The sequence below is a fragment of the Panthera leo genome, chromosome C2 (assembly GCF_018350215.1).
Source record: "Panthera leo isolate Ple1 chromosome C2, P.leo_Ple1_pat1.1, whole genome shotgun sequence".
NCBI lineage: Eukaryota > Metazoa > Chordata > Mammalia > Carnivora > Felidae > Panthera > Panthera leo.
In genome coordinates, this window is record NC_056687.1 from 112,920,992 (window position 1) to 112,940,416 (window position 19,425).

At 42.0% G+C, this 19,425-nt stretch overlaps 1 protein-coding gene across 21 annotated transcripts in view; it reads right to left on the reverse strand.

Annotated features, from left to right (window-relative positions):
* MED12L (mediator complex subunit 12L) overlaps window positions 1–19,425 on the reverse strand; it is a 333,748-nt gene that overhangs the window by 271,497 nt on the left and 42,826 nt on the right. For all 21 annotated transcript variants that reach the window (XM_042903238.1, XM_042903224.1, XM_042903223.1 and 18 more), the window contains one exon: window positions 17,693–17,852. In XM_042903238.1, coding sequence (XP_042759172.1) covers window positions 17,693–17,852 — 160 coding nt within the window. The remainder of the gene's footprint in view (window positions 1–17,692; window positions 17,853–19,425) is intronic.

A 19,425-nucleotide genomic window follows, 5' to 3' on the forward strand; every position in this document is an offset into this window, starting at 1 on the left:
GAGCCTGACGCGGGGCTCGAACTCACAGACCGCGAGATCGTGACCTGGCTGAAGTCGGACGCTTAACCGACTGCGCCACCCAGGCGCCCCAACATGATTTCTTTCAAGGGCAACAAAAATGTCCTAAAATGTGGCCATGGCAAGAATATGCAATGAGGAAAGACAATCACTTCAATAAATGGTTCTGGTAAAACTGGACAGCTGCGTGTTAAAGAATAAAGCTGGACCACTTTGCAATACTACACACAGAAATCAACTCAAAAGGGATTAATGACCTAAATGTGAGACATAAAACTCTTAGAAGAGAACATAGGCAATAATCTCTTTGACATCAGCTGTAGCAACATTTTTCTAGATAGGTCTCTTCAGGCAAGGGAAACAAAAGCAAAAAAATTAAACTACTCGGACTGCACCAAAAACTTGTATGCAACAAGGAAGCCATCACCAAAACAAAAAGAAAACCTACTGAATTGGGGAAGAGATCTGCAACTGACATACCTAATAAAGGGGTTCACATGCAAAAGATGTAGAGAACTTCAACACCACCGAAATAACAATCTGATTTTAAAATGGGCAGAGAATCTAAATAGACATTTTTCCAAAGAAGACATACAGAAGGCCAACAGACACATGAAAAGACACTCATCACTGATCATCAGGGAAATGCAAATCAAAACCACAATGAGACACCACCTCACATCTGTCAGAATGGCAAGAATCAAAAGCCCAACAAAGAAGTATTGGCAAAGATGTGCCCTGTTAGACATTCCTCAAAAAATTAAAAGCAGAATTACCATATGATCCAGTAATTCTACTACTGGGTATTTACCCAAAGAATACAAAAACAGTAATTCAAAAAGATATATGCACCTCTATGCTTACTGAAATATTATTCATAATAAACAAATTAGGGAAGCAACCGTATGTCCATCAACAGATGAATGGATAAAGATGTGCTGTGTGTGTGTGTGTGTACACACACACACACACACACACGTACACAAATGGGATATTACGCAGCTGTAAAAAAGGATGAGATCTTGCCATCTGCAACATGGATGGACTTAGAGGGTATTATGCTAAGTGAAGTAAGACTGAGACAAACACCCTAGGATTTCACGTTTGTGGAATCTAAAATAACAAATGAATGAACAAAAAGCAAAATCAGATCTATACATACAAAGAACAAACTAATGGTTGCCAAAGGGGACAGGGGTCGGGGGATGTGCAAAATGGGAGAAGGGGAGTGGGAGACACAGTCTTCCAACTATGGAATAAGTGAGTCATGGGAATAAAAGGTGCAGTATAGGTATTATAGTCAGTGGTATTATCACGGCATTTTATGGTGATGGATGGTAGCTACACTTGTGAGTACAGCATAACATATAGAAATGTTGAATCTCTATGTCGTATACCTGAATCTAATGTAACACTGGATACCAAATATACTCAAAAAAAATTTTAAGATTTTTAAGTCATCTCTACACCCAACATGAGGTTTGAAACCACTAAAGTATACTTTACATGAACTGCAAAGTTTGTTAATATCTTAATATAGCTGTTATATAATTTTATTAAATGTTTTCTTGAAATACATTACTATCAGTAAGAAATCATCTGCATTGCATGAAGTAAAAGACTATCCCATACTGGTAAAAAGTAATCCACTGCAAGATGATACAGGACTTTGAGGGGGTGGGCAGTGGGGAGGAGAGGGGCAAAAACAAGGGTGTCCGTGGGTCAATGGTTAAACCTGGGTGAACAGTAATAGGGACTTTATTCTTCTATATCTGTACATGTGTGAAATTTCCATAATAAAAGGCTTAAAAAAGTTAATCAGTTGTATCCTATAAAATGATTCACAGAAAAACCTGAAATTCCCTATTCAGCCACTATTCACTTGGGAAATGAAAGGGGGAAATCAGCATGCTGATTGGCAGGCTGGATAAAGAATAGTCCAGATGAAAAGTGCTGTCTCAGTGCGCCCGGAGACCGACAGAGTCAGCCCAATGGCTGGAATGCTGTGTTTTGCTGAATGGTCAGTCACTGAAATCAGGCCCTCTGGCTGGAAAGCTGAAAGAGGGTGGGGGGGCGGGGGGTGTAAATGGCAGTGGAGGGAGACAGTAGGAAGGCTGTGATAATAGAGTATGACATTTTTTTTCATGTTTTAAAAAAGTTTTCCACTAATACAGAATTACCTGTAGAACACGGGTGTTTAATGGCAAATAGCCAGTATCTGTTTTTTGTCTGGATGAGTAATTTTCCTATGTTATTTTTTAACTGGCTATTTCTCTCTGGTTTTATTTACTGAGCAACAATATGAAGTACTGTTAATTAAAAGATCAAGGTGGCTACTCAAAATAAAATAAAAATTATGGGTATTATAAGCAGCAAACATTAAGTGCCTACTATGGGCCAGAAACTGTCCTGGGCTCTGAGGCTACAGGGGGTTGAAGATAAAGCAGCCCCTAATTGGGGCAATTCAACCTCAAACTAGGCAAACACATAGGGACACAGATCTTGACAGCAGTGAGGTTAAGTGCTCTGACACATCACATGACCCAGGAGAGGAAGCAAGTGGACATTGTAGTCAAGTCTTGAGGGAAAGTACAAAGGAGTTCCACAGACACAAACAGCACTGTGCAATGTCCCAGGCAATGCAGAAAGCAGAAAGGCAGAAGGACAGAAAGCGCCTTTGAGACCAGATAGGTGACCCAGGCCAGAGGTCTTCAAACGCTAGTGCATGAAATGGTCACCAGAGGGCGCTGGTTAAACACACAGATTTAGCTCTGACTCCAGAGATTTCAACCTCAGAAGTCTGGAGTGGGGTCCAGAACTCTGCATTAATAACCAGCAGCCCAGATGACTCTGACCCTGGTAGTGATGACCTAAGGAATTTGGTCTGTCATCACAAATGATTAAAAGCCACTGAAGGATTTTAAGCAAAAGAATGGTAGGATCAGATATGTAAATTAAGACCTTCTCAGATAGTCGTAGGGGAGAGAAAGTGAAAGGAGACTATCAAGTCCATTGGGGAGGTGACCAAGGAGGGAACGAAAAAGAAGCAGGTGACATGGTAACCAACCTGATCCTGGAGAGAAGGAAAGAGAGGAGCAGGGCATCTTCCAGATTTCTCAGTGGGGTGGCTGAGCAGATCCTGGAGCCACTGACAGAGATGTGGAGTAGAGACAGGGAGCAGGGGGAGGGGTGAAAGGGCTGAGTTCATTCTGTTTGTTTTTATTAACTTTTTGTTTTAATTAAACTCTGTGCAGTTGTAACAAATACTGCACAGAGATCCGACGTACCTTTCACCTACCTTCCCCAAAAGCTAACATCTTGCAAAACTACATTCAAGTATCACAACCAGGATAGTGGCATTGACACAATCCACTGACCTTACCAAGGTTTCTCAGTTTTGCGTTCAACACCTGAATTTGTGGTCCCGGAGATACTCATAGGGAAACATGTCTGAGGCAGGTGGACACACAGGTCTGACACTCAGAAAAAGAGTCAGTGCAAAAAGACACAGGTATGGGGGCCGTTATCATGTGTCATTTCAATGCCTCAAAGAAAGTGATTATGACGATAGAAGTACCCAGCAGACATAGTCCAGGGGCAGATCGGTTTATTCTGCACAGTCAGAATATTAGTTGGCATCCAGCCCCACCTAGGCCCCCAGCATATGTTAACTTGCTTGGTAGTGGTTGGTCAAGAGCACAGGCTCTCAAGTCAGAAGACATGGTTCCTGTCTCAGCTCCAATCACTTGCCAGCTCTGAGATCTTGGGTAAGTCACTCAGACTGCGGGGGCCTCGTTACTTGTCTACAACACAGAGTTAAGTGTACTTAGCCCACAGGGTTATTTCCAGAATTAAGAGATAAAACCTTCTTACAACTCTGGGGCATGCCCAGAAGAAAGCAAACACCCATGATTTACAGGCCTGGCAGGCGGGAGCCCACACATAGGAAGGAAATCACCATAGGTGAAAGTAGCTCAGTGGATGAGGCAAAGAAGACCGGTAAGGAGGCCTGGCTACTGTGGAAAAGTCTGTCTGGGTGTCTACCAGGATGGAAGTGAGCTAAGGAAAACAGAGAGAAGTTTCCTACTCTCTGAAATTCAAGGGAAGGAAGGCTTGAGGGAGAGATGATTCGACCAACCGTTATGAGCAAAGGGCATCTTACCCAAGGAGTGAATGATGTAAATACAGGAAGGAGGGACAATACTCCAAACAAGATAAGGACCATTACAAGGCAAAATATAAATAACTGCACAGTTGTGGGGCAGACCGTTAATGTTTAAGGATTTCAGGGTAAAAAGAGACCAGACTGGCCAATGAAGGAAATGGATGGCAAGGTCTTGGGCAGGGAAAGGAGGAAGTGGGGCTGACAGGGGAGGGCTGGTAGGAGCAAAAGAGTTGCATTCCTAGGAAGCAAGTAAACTCCTAACTGTGCCTTTCTGCATCCTAGGTGCTGTGGAGTATCTCACACCTGAGGAGAAGAGACTTTGACACTTCTCTTGGTTTGGCACTCTAGGCTATCAGGTCTCCCAGTTTTTGTTTCCATTCTGACGTATGCAATGTTAACTGTTGCATTTAGGAATTTTTTTCCAATAGTCCTTTTTCCCTATCAGCCCCATACAAGCAACTGAAGCCAAGGCTCTTGGCAACCACAGAAGCCAATCTTAGCCCCCAGAACAAGACTTTCTTATTCACCACATCAATCACACCCCCAACTTCTCGGCAGAAGTACAGCTTCAGGGGTTTCCTCCTAACAGACGGGCTCATACTCAACATCTGCCAGAACAGGCTCTGCTCCTTCTCAGGAACGTGAGATGGCTCTCTGAAATTAATGCTATAATTATCATATGGTACATTTCTCAAAGCTTTTCAGATATCTGTGTATACCTGAATGAGCGGCGACCTTGGCCACGCTGAGATATTCCTGTCAAGGAATAACAGGCACACTATTTTCACAAATATTAAACTGGTGCATTTAATTAACCCCTTAGGACAGGTCCCCACAGTCCTCCACATCTGAGACTAAGCCTCAAGTTTTATTGCCCCAGGAGAGGAAAGCTACAGCTCGACAATACACTTGGTAAGGAAACCACAGCTGTGCTTCCCTGTGTGCAGAACATACCTCTGTGCACCACTGAAACCTCAGATATACAGGAAAGCCTCCCCTGAGGACTTGGGTGGAAGGAGAAAGGGAGGAGCAGGCCTGGAGAAAGACATTTGCTGCCGGCCCCATGGAGACATGTGAACTACTTAAATTATTATACTGGACATTTCATTATCTTCACTCCTCTCTCAGTTTCTGCTACTGAGGAAGTGGTTGAAAGCCCTGATCATTTACACAGCCACATTAACTACATTTTCACTTTACACTTTACATTGGAATTTAATTTCATAATGAGCTTGGTTTGAGTCAAGTCTCAACAGTAGAAGCACCGTGTTTACTACTTAAGACTTAAATGCAATTGCTGTGAAGTTCATACTTCTGAACAAGCCTTAGGTAGGTAAGAGTCTTTCATTAGAACACGAATACAAATACTACAAACATTGGGGCACCTGGGTGGGTCTATCAGTTAAACGTCCAACTTTGACTCAGGTCATGATCTCACGGTTCACAGGTTTGAGCCCCACATCAGGCTCTGACATCAGGCTCTGTGCTGACAGCTCAGAGCCTGTAGCCTGCTTCAGATTCTGTGTCTCCCTCTGTCTATGCCCCTCCCCAACTTGTGCTCGCAGTCTCTCTCTCTCTCAAAAATAAACATTTAAAAAAAATACTATAGACAACATATTGCCAAAACCTACATAAAGCAACTCTAGACTAAAAAGCCCTAAAACACAAAATTGCTTACACACTGTACAGACCAAGCAGAAGCAGACCCATCCCCATTATCTTCTCCTCCAGAACTCACCTGGCCTTTTGTTTTTTTTTCCTGGAGCCCAAGAATGATGCATGACATATTCATTTAATTAAATCTATTCACTTTTGTCCAAAAATCAACAACTCAAAAACAACAAATGTTGGCAAGGATGGGGAGAAAGGGGAACCCTCTTGCACTGTTGGTGGCAATGCAAACTGGTGCATTTTGGAGAACAGTATGGAGGTTCCTCAAGAAACTAAAAATAGAACTACCATACGACCCAGCAATAGCACTACTAGGAATTTATCCAAAGGATGCAGAAGTGCTGATTCATAGGGGCACATGTACCCCCATGTTTAGGGCAGTGCTTTCAACAATAGCCAAATTATGGAAAGAGCCCAAATGTCCATCAACTGAACGGATAAAGAAGACGTGGTATATATACAATGGACTATTACTCAGCAATGAAAAAGAATGAAATTTGCCATTTGTGACAATATGGATAGAACTGGAGGATATTATGCTAAATGAAATAAGTCAGTCAGAGAAAGACAGAGATTATATGTTCTCACTCATATGTGGAAGTTGAGAAACTTAACAGAAGACCATGAAGGAAAGGGAAAGAAAAAAAAAAGTTACAAACCGAGTGGGAGGCAAACCATAAGGGACTCTTACATATAGAGAACTGAGGGTTGATGGGGTGGAGTGAGGGAGTGTGGGGAAAATGGGTGATGGACACTGAGAAGGGCACTTGGGATGAGCACTGGGTGTTGTATGTAAGTGATGAATCACGGGAATCTACTCCTAAAGCCAAGAGCACACTGTATACACTGTATGTTAGCTAACTTGACAATAAATTATGTAATTAATTAATAAATAGCTAGCTAAATCTATTCACTTTAGCTGTGCTACTCTCACGAAGACACTCCAACTGGTAATTTGACCCTTAATGTGTTTTCTATCCTGTCAATATATTCTAGGTACCCCTGACTCCAAAATAATGGCAAGTTGAAATGAACTTTAGAGCCACTTCATTCCAGGAATTTCATTTGAAAGATTAATATATACTTCATCTGAAAAGGACTCTGAAACTTAAAGTATGTCTTTAAAAAAAAAAAAAAAAAACTCTCTATTCATCATGGAATTAACATTCCAGGGCAGACTGCAAAACACAAACAGCTTTCCTAAGTTATTAAAGTTAGTAGCCTGGGGCCCTTTAAAAGAACAGGGCCACTATATGCTCAGTATGGAACAAGCACCAACGTTCTTAAGAACATACATTAAAGATATACATGCAAACACATCTCGGAAGATACACAAACAACCAGACTGGTAACAATTGCTTCCGAAGCATGTGAAGAGGGGTCTGGGAGACCATGTACGATCAACAGTACAGTGAGACTTCACCACCCTCTTTGAATACTGTGTTTTATACAATGGATATATATTAGCTATTAAAAAATTTGTTTTCATCTCACACAAGAAGCCGTTTGGTTTTGTTTTTTTTTTTTCTTGAAATTCATTAGAGTTGAAGCAATGGATCTGCAAGATGCACAACAAATAAAAACTCATTGAACACCGAGCCTTCTTCACAAGGCTCACCTCACAGCTCACCCCACACCACCCTCACTCCAGCTCCACATTCATCCTTCAGTTGGTGTGACCAGCTTGGAAATTCTGTAAAGCAAGCAAGACCAGGATGGAATTCCCGGTTTTCCCACTTTCCCTGGATTTTCTTACCATAATTTGTAAATTGGAGATACCCGCTACCTGAGAAGGATTTTGTGAGGAGTGCCCCAAATGCAAAAACAGAATATCAGTCTGTAAACTACAAAAACTTGTAACAAATACTTTTGTTGTATAATACATTCCAAGTGTAAATGTGCACGCATGTACCAATAGCCATGGAGAGCAAAGAACTACAATATTAATTAGATTGGGATTCTGATTAGCATTTTATCACACAAGACGATTAATCATTTCAAGCAGGAGTCAACAATAAAATTGACTAGAAAACATGAACCCATTGCCATCCAAAGTTCTAACAATAAATTCAAGACTAGGTAATTCCCCCAAAACAGCAAACCAGAAGAAATGACAGCAGTAAAGACCAAGCAAATACAGTACCCAGAACTCTAAACCTAACTCATTGGCTCCCAGCTTGCCAGGAAGGGAGATAATTATCTAAGACCAAGAAATACTTTTCAAGATACAATAAAAAACTAAAACAAAACAAAACTTTCCTAATTTTTACTTCGAAGACTAGACTTCCTTAAGGCCCAGCTCGTATTTCACTCCTTCAGAAAGCCTTCCCTAATTTTTCATCTCCCATCATTTCCTCTATGATTAGAGGTAATTATGAACTGCCGATTGCTCTGTTTGAGAAAGCCATTTTCTCTCCACCAAAAATGACAGCCCTTAAAGGCCGGCACTTGGTTAAAATTCTCCACAGCATCTACCTCAGTGTATAAAAACTTAATAAACCTTTTTCTTAAGCCACCCCCCCCTTATTCGAGTGAAATAGAAGTCCTTTTGGTGCATTTTGCTAAGAAATTCAAAAGGAATCATGGGCAGATATTACCTTTGATTTCATCAAAAATTTAATGATCACACACACACACACACACACACACACCCACCCACCATCATGACCACCACTATCACCCACCTGCATTCTACCGTGAAAAGGACCGTAACATTTTACTTTGGAAAATGTTTCCATAGAGCAATGATGAGTAATGCAGAGTTACACTGCAGCATATTAAATTTGATTAGAACTTTTTAAAGTAAACATAAAATGAAGAATAAAGAAAATACTTAATGTTAAATGAAAATGTTAAAGATAAACTGGAAATGAGAATACAAACTCTAGTAAGTACACACAACACACGCAGGGAGGCAGGTCTCCATCCACCCACTGACTAAGCCTAGATGCCATACAACCTAGTAGCAGTGAGCACCGTCAGCATTGGGGTCTTGCTTTCTAAATACTGTTCCCACTAGAAAGAAGTAGGATTCCTTTGAGCAATGACTGACTACAGACCTGAGGCAGGAAAAGTACAAGATGAGCCTGAGACACTTTCTGTGCCAAAAAGCAAAGACGTGCTCTGAGACAAAAAGGTGTCATGTCAGAAAGGATACAAAAGAGCTTGAAACATCTTCCGCTGGCCAACTTTTGGACAATCTGAACACTAAAATGAGGAAGAGTGTAACTGGTTGTAAAATACTGGGTGAATAGAAATCCATGAGCCCATCACAATGACCAAAGATAATTTTTTTAAATAGGAAAAAGAAAGAAAGAAACACATTTACCACCACTAAACATGTCATTAGAGCAATTCTACTCAGCAAAACTGATAATCAAAGGAAAGGAATTTAGTATTTACTGACTTTTTTATAAAGAATTACAATTTATCACAGTTGGTAAGAGAAAGCTTGTTTTCACAGAAGAATGCCAACATCTAGCCATTCCTAATAAAATAATGACTTGGTGCCTGGTTCACCAATAGATGCTAAAACTTTTAGATAAAAGATTGTTGGGGAACAGGAGAGTTACAGGTGCCAAAGTCTTACCCCAATGCCTCTATTGCAGAATTTTTTATCCAGGTAGCCAAGAGCTACGCCACCAGTTAAAACCTATTTTCAGGCCCAAATACGGCATGAATTTAAATACAGTTATACAGGGGCGCCTGGGTGGCTCAGTCCGTTGAGCGCCTGACTTCAGCTCAGGTCACGATCTCGCGGTCCGCGAGTTCGAGCCCCGTGTCAGGCTCTGGGCTGATGGCTCAGAGCCTGGAGCCTGCTTCCGATTCTGTGTCTCCGTCTCTCTCTGCCCCTCCCCCGTTCATGCTGTGTCTCTCTCTGTCTCAAAAATAAATAAACGTTAAAAAAAAAATTTTTTTTTAATAAAATAAAATAAATACAGTTATACAAGCACTTCTGTACAATCTTCAGAGTTATTCCCAAAGTAATGAAAGCAGAGATCTCTTTTATGACAATGAGATACGAGGACACTGAAAATGCGGTGGCAATCTTGACTTGAAACTAAGAGCTTGTCCCTAGAATCAAAAAAGTTAGTATTGGAATGTCTTCAAGTACCCGAACTGAAAGTAAGCTGGTTGGCTTAGATAAGAAACCAGGCTGTCAATTATGTGTTTAGCAGGGTTTATTTCTGCAGTCCAAATGGCTCAGTGAATATGTCACAAATTAATTAACCACTGTGCAAGAAGGGTAGCTATTCCTTCCCTGTATTTTGGGGCGATAAGAATAGTGGTTCCAAGAGTATAGTCAACCAGGAAAAGTCTCTCATCCAGTACAGATGCCCAACCCAGCAAAACCTCAGGGGTACAGAGGAAACAACCGGAGGTAAACAGAGCAGCTCCCTGGGGAGTTTAACCACGAAGCATGCATTTTAAGCTTCTTCTAATCTCTCTGTTCCCCCCCCACACACCCCCCAAAAAGGCTTGAGGTCCATGATACATCTTGTCACTTTTCACCATACCGAACACCCAACAATTCTTAGTCGGTATTAGAGCTGTTCCTCTTGCAAACAATTCCATCTTTCTCGAGTGTCCACAGCACGCTGGACTTTGCTATGCTCTGCCTGGACCCCACGGTGCCCATGAGAACAAGGGTTCTGACTCCTCAGATGCTGCTCACAGCCCTGAAACCCCACAGCCTGTTCCCTGCCAGCACCTGCCTGCCCAGAGATGCGTCTTGTCTTCACGGGGCCCACAATGCGGACTTCCCCCTAGCAACCACCACGTCACAGCAGGGAGGAAAGAGCAAACCCCTAGTGAGTCCAGCTGCCTCTGTTCCAGCAAGTGACATAACTTCTGATGCTCAGGTCCCTCCTGTGCAAGATGGGATAACAGAACCTACAATGCAAGCTGGTTATGACTGCCTATAGTGTCTGTGAACTTCCCAGCACAAGATAATAAATACCAGCTAGTCAGGATGGAATAAATGCTGGCTAGCAACTGTAGCAACCAGCAATAGTGGACACTTGCGTGGCCATTTACTATGTGCCAGCAACTGTTCTCAACTCTTTAGAAGCACTGACTCATTTCATCCCTAAAAGGTACTGCCAATTATAACTATCCCCACGTTACAGACAAGAAACTTAGGGAGAGTGTTCTAACAACAGTAGTACCCAGAAGCCCTTCCCTGGCCGCCCACCATCCCCCATAGAGTACTCACGGACCCTTAGCACACAAGGCTCCTCACAGCCTTTTATCACCACCCCGCTGGCAACTAACACACGAGATGAAAAAAATCCCAGCAGTTGCTCAAGTCCAACTATTTGATGACCCTCTTTCTCTGCAGACGCCATCCTTCTGCCAGAGTGGTCTTCCCTGCACAACATCCCCCCAGTTCTGTCGAAATACCTCCTCTTTCAAACTTCACTTCTCCTGTGGATCTCCCTGAGCTTTCCAAGTTCCTTGGGACTCCCTGCACATTTTATTCATTTCACTGTGAGCGCTTCCTTCCTTTTCTGATACTTGGATTGTTTGGAGAATATGCCCTACCCCCAAGTGGGAACACCTCCAGAGCAGCGACTACACTCTCCCTGACCCCACTGACCAGCAGTGTCCAGCACAAGCGTCAGAACCCAGTGTGGACACAGCACGCTGAGGGGCTTTGTGCACCTGTCTACACATCCGTATCCTCATCTGAGAAATGGGAATAAACTCTGTCTCTCACAGATCATCTGAATACATCAGAAAACCCATGGAACAGAACCTAGCAAGTAGGGAATGTGGTATCACAGCACACCACAGTAATCCTGGTAGATGTGGTGAGGGACAGGCTATTCTCACACGAGCCAACAGGAAACACGGCAACAGGTTCCAACAGCAAAGGGATGAGGTATGCCCAAGGCTGAAAAGCTCCTTCAAGTAACAGATCATTTTCACAGCACACGACACAAGCTGACCCGATCTAAGACTGCAAGAAGTGCCATGCTCCAGCTTACCGCAGCGAGGCACATTCCATAATTGCTCAAGAGATGCTAACTACTACAGTGAGAGCAAACAAGGTAGTAAATTCAACGGTTACAATTAGTTGGCTCAGCAACAACAGGACTCCTCAGAGGGAAAATTCCTACAAATAAAGGTACAAATTTCACGTTACTATAAAGTAGTATTTCTTAATCTGTTCAAAGACTTTCCTTAATTATGTAACTGTACGTTTTACTTATTTTTAAATATTAGCTAGCCCATCTTAAATGCTTCCCTCCGGTGAGATCAAACACTTAAGACAACTAAACATTCTCATCTTAAAAACAAAACATTCAACCCTAAAAAAATTTCTGAAACCAACTTTGCATCATGTCTGGTGTTTGTTCCCATGAATCTGTAACACTCACCTATTGTGATAACATTTTCTAAATATCTGTCCACCTGTAACATCTTATTTTTTAGCTCTCATAAGGACTGAAAATTATAATCTCCTCCTCTAAACTTCCCTAATTTCACCTCTATTTTAAAATCTCTGCCCTGATGTTAAGATTTGCCCAAGTCAAATAGTTCTTTACCTGCCTTGAAATTACATGTGAGGGGCACATGGGTGGCTCAGACAGTTAAACATTCAACTTCAGCTCAGGTCATGATCTCATGGTTCGTGAGTTCAAGCCCCGCATCGGGCTCTGTGCCGACAGATCAGAGCCTGGAGCTTGCTTCAGATTCTGTGTGTGTGTGTGTGTGTGTGTGTGTGTGTGTGTGTGTGTGTGTGTGTGTCTCTGCCCCTCCCCTGCTCACGCTGTCTCTCAAAAAGAAATAAACGTAAAACAAAAATTTTTAAATATATATAAAAAAAAAAAAACAGAAAGAAAGAAATTGCATGTGAAACCTCACCCAGAAACCCAAGGCCCCGCTCACTTTTAGGTACACACCATACTGGGTATGTTTTTGCCTGCTGCAAGCTCTCTAGGACAGCAACCCATTTAATCCACATTTTAGATCGGTAACTCTTTGCATAATGATAGTGACAATCTCTGTGTTGCTACATTTAAAGAATTTACACAATGGGGCCTGCTCCCTTGTTGCTGTTAGCCCACTTAACTTTAGGAAAAACTCTCTTCAATAAAATCAAACAGCAGTGCTTTATAGCTCTGTTCCAACACTGAATGTGGGAACTGAAAATAAAACATATGTTTCTATTACAAAGGAATAAAGGCCATTTCTGCTGAAGACACTTTACAGATTGTAAGAACAATCATCAAGACAACAAAAGTCATAAAACCAATGCCAGAAAAAGGTGACACTTGATAGTCAATCTTGCCCCAAATGTGCTGAATGATTCTTTTCACTGTCAAAGCCAGAACATAGAACCTATTACTGCAAGTTAATCTTCTGAAGTGTATGCAATTTAATCCAGTTCAACACATATATATGTGTGCAGTTGCTTGGCTGTAGAGCTTGCTTGGAGTGTGAAACTTGCTACATTATGGCTAGGTCCACACAGCCAAATGCTTCCAAATGCACTCTCTAATGTGCTTAAAGAAGCTGAAGAAAGTGCTGAAGACAAAGCAGAGAGTGAGACATATCAGGTGTAATGGGGTGATAGTAAACTAAGATCAGATCATTGAAACCACTGAAATCTGCTCTCTGCAGATAATAAAAATGGTACGGAACATTCGCATTTTAATTTTTTTTTTTTTTTAACGTTTATTTATTTTTGAGACAGAGAGAGACAGAGCATGAACGGGGGAGGGTCAGAGAGAGGGAGACACAGAATCCGAAGCAGGCTCCAGGCTCTGAGCCATCAGCCCAGAGCCTGACGCGGGGCTCGAACTCACGGACCGCAAGATCGTGACCTGAGCCGAAGTCGGCCGCTTAACAGACTGAGCCACCCGGGCGCCCCAACATTCGCATTTTAAAACACATACAAGAACACAGAAAAATGAATTAGGTATCTACACAGTTAAATTACCTATTGGGGGGCGCCTGGGTGGCTCAGCTGGTTAAGTGCCTGCCTTCAGCTCAGGTCATGACCTGATGGTTCATGGATTCAAGCCCTGCATCGGGCTCTGTGCTGACAGCTCAGAGCCTGGAGCCTGCTTCAGATTCTGCATCTCCCTCTCTCTCTGTCCCTCCCCCTCCTCTGCTCACATACACTCTCTCTCTCTCTCAAAAATAAATAAACATTAATAAATAAATAAATAACCTATTAACTACAAAGGTTAAAACAGCAACCATGTAGTGAAGAAATCTGGGAGGCACCACCTTACCCAAAAGACCAAAGTCAGTGATCACCGCCAGCACTGGGACAATGTAGTATGATGTACTGAGAGGCTCACAGCATTGCTTCCATGGTATTCCTACCAAGAGTACATAATCTGAATCTAATCACAAGGAACTGGACAAATGAAAATCAAGGGACATTTTACAAGAGAGCTGGTCTATCCTCTCTAAAACTATCAAGAAAAAGAAAGGCTGAAGAACTGCTCTGGATTAAGGGAAAATGAAAAAGACATGAAATTAGAGGTAACATGGATTAGACTGGATCCAAGCTGAGAAGACTGTTGTCTGGACAGACTAAGGATTTTTCTGTAAGCAACCAGTCACTTGGTGGCATATCTGGGATGAGCAAAGCCCAAAGCTCCTTCCAAGACACTAGACCTCAGAGTTTAGGGGTCAACTCCTGAAATGCATGCATTTTTTAAAATATTCTCATTTGTAGCTTTAAGCATTTTTTTAGGTCAAAGTTTTTATATATCCTACCACGAAAAATGTTAGAGTAGGCACTTATCTTCATGGATTTGACATTTCACGTATAAACACACATGAATGATCATAAAAACACGTCAACTGTAATACTTAATAGACAGAGTCAAAAACCAGAATCGTGTGTTATGTGGCTTACAAAAGAGAAAACGCAGCTAGCGAGTGAACCTAGTCAACCATCTGTCGTGGAAATAATAGAAATTTTAGCTCCGGGGAGGGTGGGGGGGGGGGGGGGCAGGGAGTAGAAAATAACTGCCCCCTCTCCAAAAAACCAACTGCTTACACTAATAAGGAAATTAATGGTTAAAGTAATGAATGCAAGAAGTCTCTGATGTTCTTAGCTACAAAAGGGAACTAGGCTTCCTTCCATTTGGTAGCAGAAATCATATGGTTGTGGCGATACATTCCTATCTGAGATCCCTAAAAATTCTAACTACACATTCTCTGCAAATGATGACGGTCTATCAGACTTTTATTTGTCCTAAAACTGTTTTATATTTCATTGGGCAGATGCATTCCTGCATGATTCCTTTATCCTTTCTATGAGTGTTAAAATCAGATTAAACTGATCAAGGAAACCACTGACAGAACCAGTTACAAAAAGCCATGAAAAGAATCTAAGGAAAGGAGGAATGGTCTCTCCATTATAGCTGGTGATGCTACAAGTTTCAAGGATTAGGAGTTGGAACAAATACACACACACACACACACACACACACACACACACGCTTTAGGCCTGATAATTCATTTATTTATCTTACTTACTGAGCACCTTCTGTATGCCAGGTACTCTTCTAGGAGATTCAGTACTGAACAAATGAGACAAAGTTTCTCGTGGAGAAACATTATAGCTGAACGAGTGGACATAAGAAATCAATAAATTAATTTAGGGGCACCTGGATGGCTCAGGTGGTTAAAGTGTCCAACTTTGGCTCAGGTCATGATCTCCTGGTTCAGGGTTTGGTGCCCTGCATCAGGCTCTGTGCTGATAGCCCAGAGCCTGGAGCCTGCTTCGGATTCTGTGTCTCCTCTCTCTGCCCCTCCGCCACTCACACATTGTCTCTGTCTCTGTCTCTCTCTCTCTCTCTCTCTCAAAAATAAACATTAAAAAAAATTTTAATACATAAATTAATTTAAAATATAACATGAGGTGGTATTAACAGCTATGAAGAAAAATAAAGCAGGAGATGATGACAGAGTAATAGAGAAATGACCTTTTGACTGGAGCGATCTGAGAAGGCCTCTCTTAGGAAGTGCCATCTGAGCTAACATGTAGCACAGGGAGGAAACAGGCTATGCAGACATCATTAAGCATCTGACTTCAGCTCAGGTCATGATCTCACAGTTCGTGAGTGAGTTGGAATCCCACATTGGGTAACCTCGAGCCCCGCTTCAGGTAAAACACAAGACCCCGGTAAGCCCCAATTCTCTCTCTCTGCCTCTTGCTCAATTACGCACACATGCTCGCTCTCTCTCTCTCTCAAAAAAAAGTAGGAAAATATGAAGAAGGGAGAAAAGAAACTTAAACATTTATTGGTTCTACTTTGGCACCATTGGCAAATATTGTAATGAGAATGTATAGCTTTGGCAATTTCTAAAAGGGACATTTCTTTTGTTTCCCCCAAAAAAATAGTAAGTCAAAGATGAAAACGTTTAGAAGTATGGAGTTAAGACTGCTACCAAAACAACACTCAGAGATAATCACTGTTAACTCTGAGGATTGTTTCCTCCCATTCTTTTTCCCTTGAATATTTAAATACACGCACAATACAGTGTTGTTTTAAGTACAGCTGACTTGTGCTTCTTGGCTTTAGCACACCTGAACTCAAAGGTGGAAGCCATGGAATCTAGCCATGTTTTCTGTCTTGTTTTAACTTTTCATGCTTTTAGAGTGGGCTCCAGTGACTAGTTCACCAGGGCCCCCGACCAGTCCCAACCACCTCACACCCTCACACACTTATTTAGGATCCTGCCTGCATCTGAGGACATTTCCACTTCCTGACCCTGCTCCTCAGAGCTTTGTAGCTGGGGTCTCCCTTTATAAAACACGCATGTTTCCATTTCATAAGGAATTATTTGTAAACCTGATCTTTATGTGGACATCTTTACATGTAATTTTCCGTGCACATTTCTAATGCAAAATCAAATCTTTTATTAAGCATGTTTAGAACCACCTCAGGAGTCACTGTCTAGTCATCAAGAATGAAAACTGACCAAACAGTTTACCTTTAGTTCTTTCAACAATACCTACCGTATTCACGGGCCAGTGCATGTGGCGAGGGGGGGGGGGGGGGGCATGAGAGAGACAGAATTTTTAAAGATAATTTCAGATAGTGAGACATGCTGTGAATAAAACAAGAATAACTGAGAATATAATCGGATGGAAGGGGAGAAAGGGGAACGCTATTTAGCTAGGTAGCCAGAGAAAACGTCCTGAGGAAATGGCACTAGAACCAAAGGCTCCAAGAAGAGGAGAGGTGGGAATACCAGAGGGAAGAGCAACCCAAGTACAAACAAGAGGAAATGCGTTCACCCTGAGAAAGGAAGGGGGCGTGGCAGGTCAGAGGGGCAGAAGGAAGACCATGTGGCCAGAACATCGTAGAAAGAGGGAGCAAGGTATAGATGGCCTCGGTGGCCACAGGAGAGAACCTGGATCTTGATCCTCATTGTAGTGAGAAACTATCACAAAATTCTAAGTAGGGACGTGATATGATGTGATTCAGGCTTGGTGATTAGTGTGGCGGAGACTGCAGTGTAAGGAGCAAAAGGAAAGGCGGGAGCCCAGTTCGGAGGCTGCCCCTGTATCCAGCCAAGGGATGACGGTGGCACAAACCAGCGTTCCAGTAGCTGTGCTGGAGAAAAGTGTCTAGATGCAGGACAGATTTTGGAGGTAACAGCGACATGATTTGCTGACGGAACCAGGATGCTTTCTGGGCCTGGATGAACGAGGATCCACCTCTGTGCTGTGAGCGATTTTCAGCCTCCCCATGGACCTTCCTTCTCGGTACTCACCTCGCTGGGCCATGGACAGAGCATGGAGACAATTACTTGTAGAATCAAAGATGAAATGTAAAATGTAGCATACCTCTCACTTACCCAAATTAGGATCAGTAGCCTGACGTTTCTTAATTTTAGCTTCAGAAATAGCAGAATAATAGGCACACGTCATCTTGATCAGCCACGTGGCTCGAACCATTGGCACTGAATATTTAGCTAAATATGCAAAAACATCTTCTTTTTTACTAAGGATTGGAACCTAAAAAGAAATAATATATTTATAAAACTCTCATATTTTCCTCATGAGACCAACCTAAAGAAAGGGAAAGCAAAACAAAGACACTAAATGCCTGCTACCTTTAACAAAGTATATTCTTGATGGCTTTTCAAACAGTACATTCTGCTTAAAAACCAAACCAAACAAAACAAAACAAAAAAGCCAATTTTCATTAAGAAAAAAGAATCAAAAGTCTGTTCAGCACATTGACAACAGTTTCATCAGTTGTGCTTTCTTATTTATTTAAAAAAAAAAAAAAACTTTACTTTCAGAGTCTCAGATGCAGGAAACTACTCATCATATCAACCAAATAGGGAAAATAATTTCCTGACAGTCCTCCAAGGAGTTTATCTCAAAATTGGAAGGTATGGATCAAATGAAAACCTGTCCCCATTCTACATTTCATCAAAGAACAATTTTTTTTTTTTTATAAAGCTTTCTGGTTGTATCATTTCACAATAACTATTTCCAGAAAGCTTCTAAAGTGCCTTTAGCCCAAAATTTAAAGTAGAGGCGAAAATGATGGATCAGTGAATCTCCCTAATGAACACTGAACTAGAAATAGCTGGGTAATTAATTCACCGGCTGAAAGCAGGCACTGGAGGCAGTTTATTATTTCCTCCAGACCAAGAAGGTATACTACTTAGCAAATTACTATCCCAATGTACCACCTGCAAGTTTGAGAAGTTAACCCACTCTTCTAGAATTCCTCCTACATGTTCTCGGAACAGCCCAGTCATCTATATATAATCTATTCAACTTATGAATATAGAGTACAACAGTGAACAGAGAACACTGTACTCCATTACGGGCCCCCCAGCCAGTATAGTTAAACTCATCACTCCCGGGCCCTTCATTTATGAATGTGACACCAATCTAACCCTGACTACCTCACAGGGTGGTTAGAAGGGTAAAGTAAAAAAAGGGGCATCTGGGTGGCTCAGTCAGTTTAAGTCTGACTCTTAACATCAGCTCAGGTCATAATCTCACAGTTTGTCAGTGCAAGCCCCGAGTTGGGCTCTGTGCTGACAGTGCAGAGCCTACTTGGCATTCTCTCTCTCCCTCTCTCTCTGCCCCTCCCTCATTCACTCAATATGCTCGCTCTCTCTCTCAAAATAAATAAACGACTTTTTTTTTTTTTTTTTTTTTTTTAAAGAAGGGTAAAGGGGCGCCTGAGTGGCTCAGTCAGTTAAGCAACTGACTTCGGCTCATGTCAGGATCTCATGGTTCTTGAGTTCGAGCCCCGTGTTGGGCTCTGTGTAAACAGCTCCGAGCCTAGAGCCTGCTTTAGATTCTGTGTTTCCCTCTTTCTGTGCCCCTCCCCCACTCACACTCTGTCTCTGTCTCTAAAAAAAAGAAAACAAAAGAAGGGTAAGGTAGAAGAATGACATGTATCAAAACTGGAATGGTTTTTATTTTGTTGCCAGTTCCAAAGGTTTCTCCATGCCAGCCAAAGTATTTTCAAGCCATGGACCTGACCCTCTCCTAAGAGGGCCTTGGACACTACAACCACAGATATCAAGAGCCCTGGTTTCTATGCCCCAAAGTCTCGCTT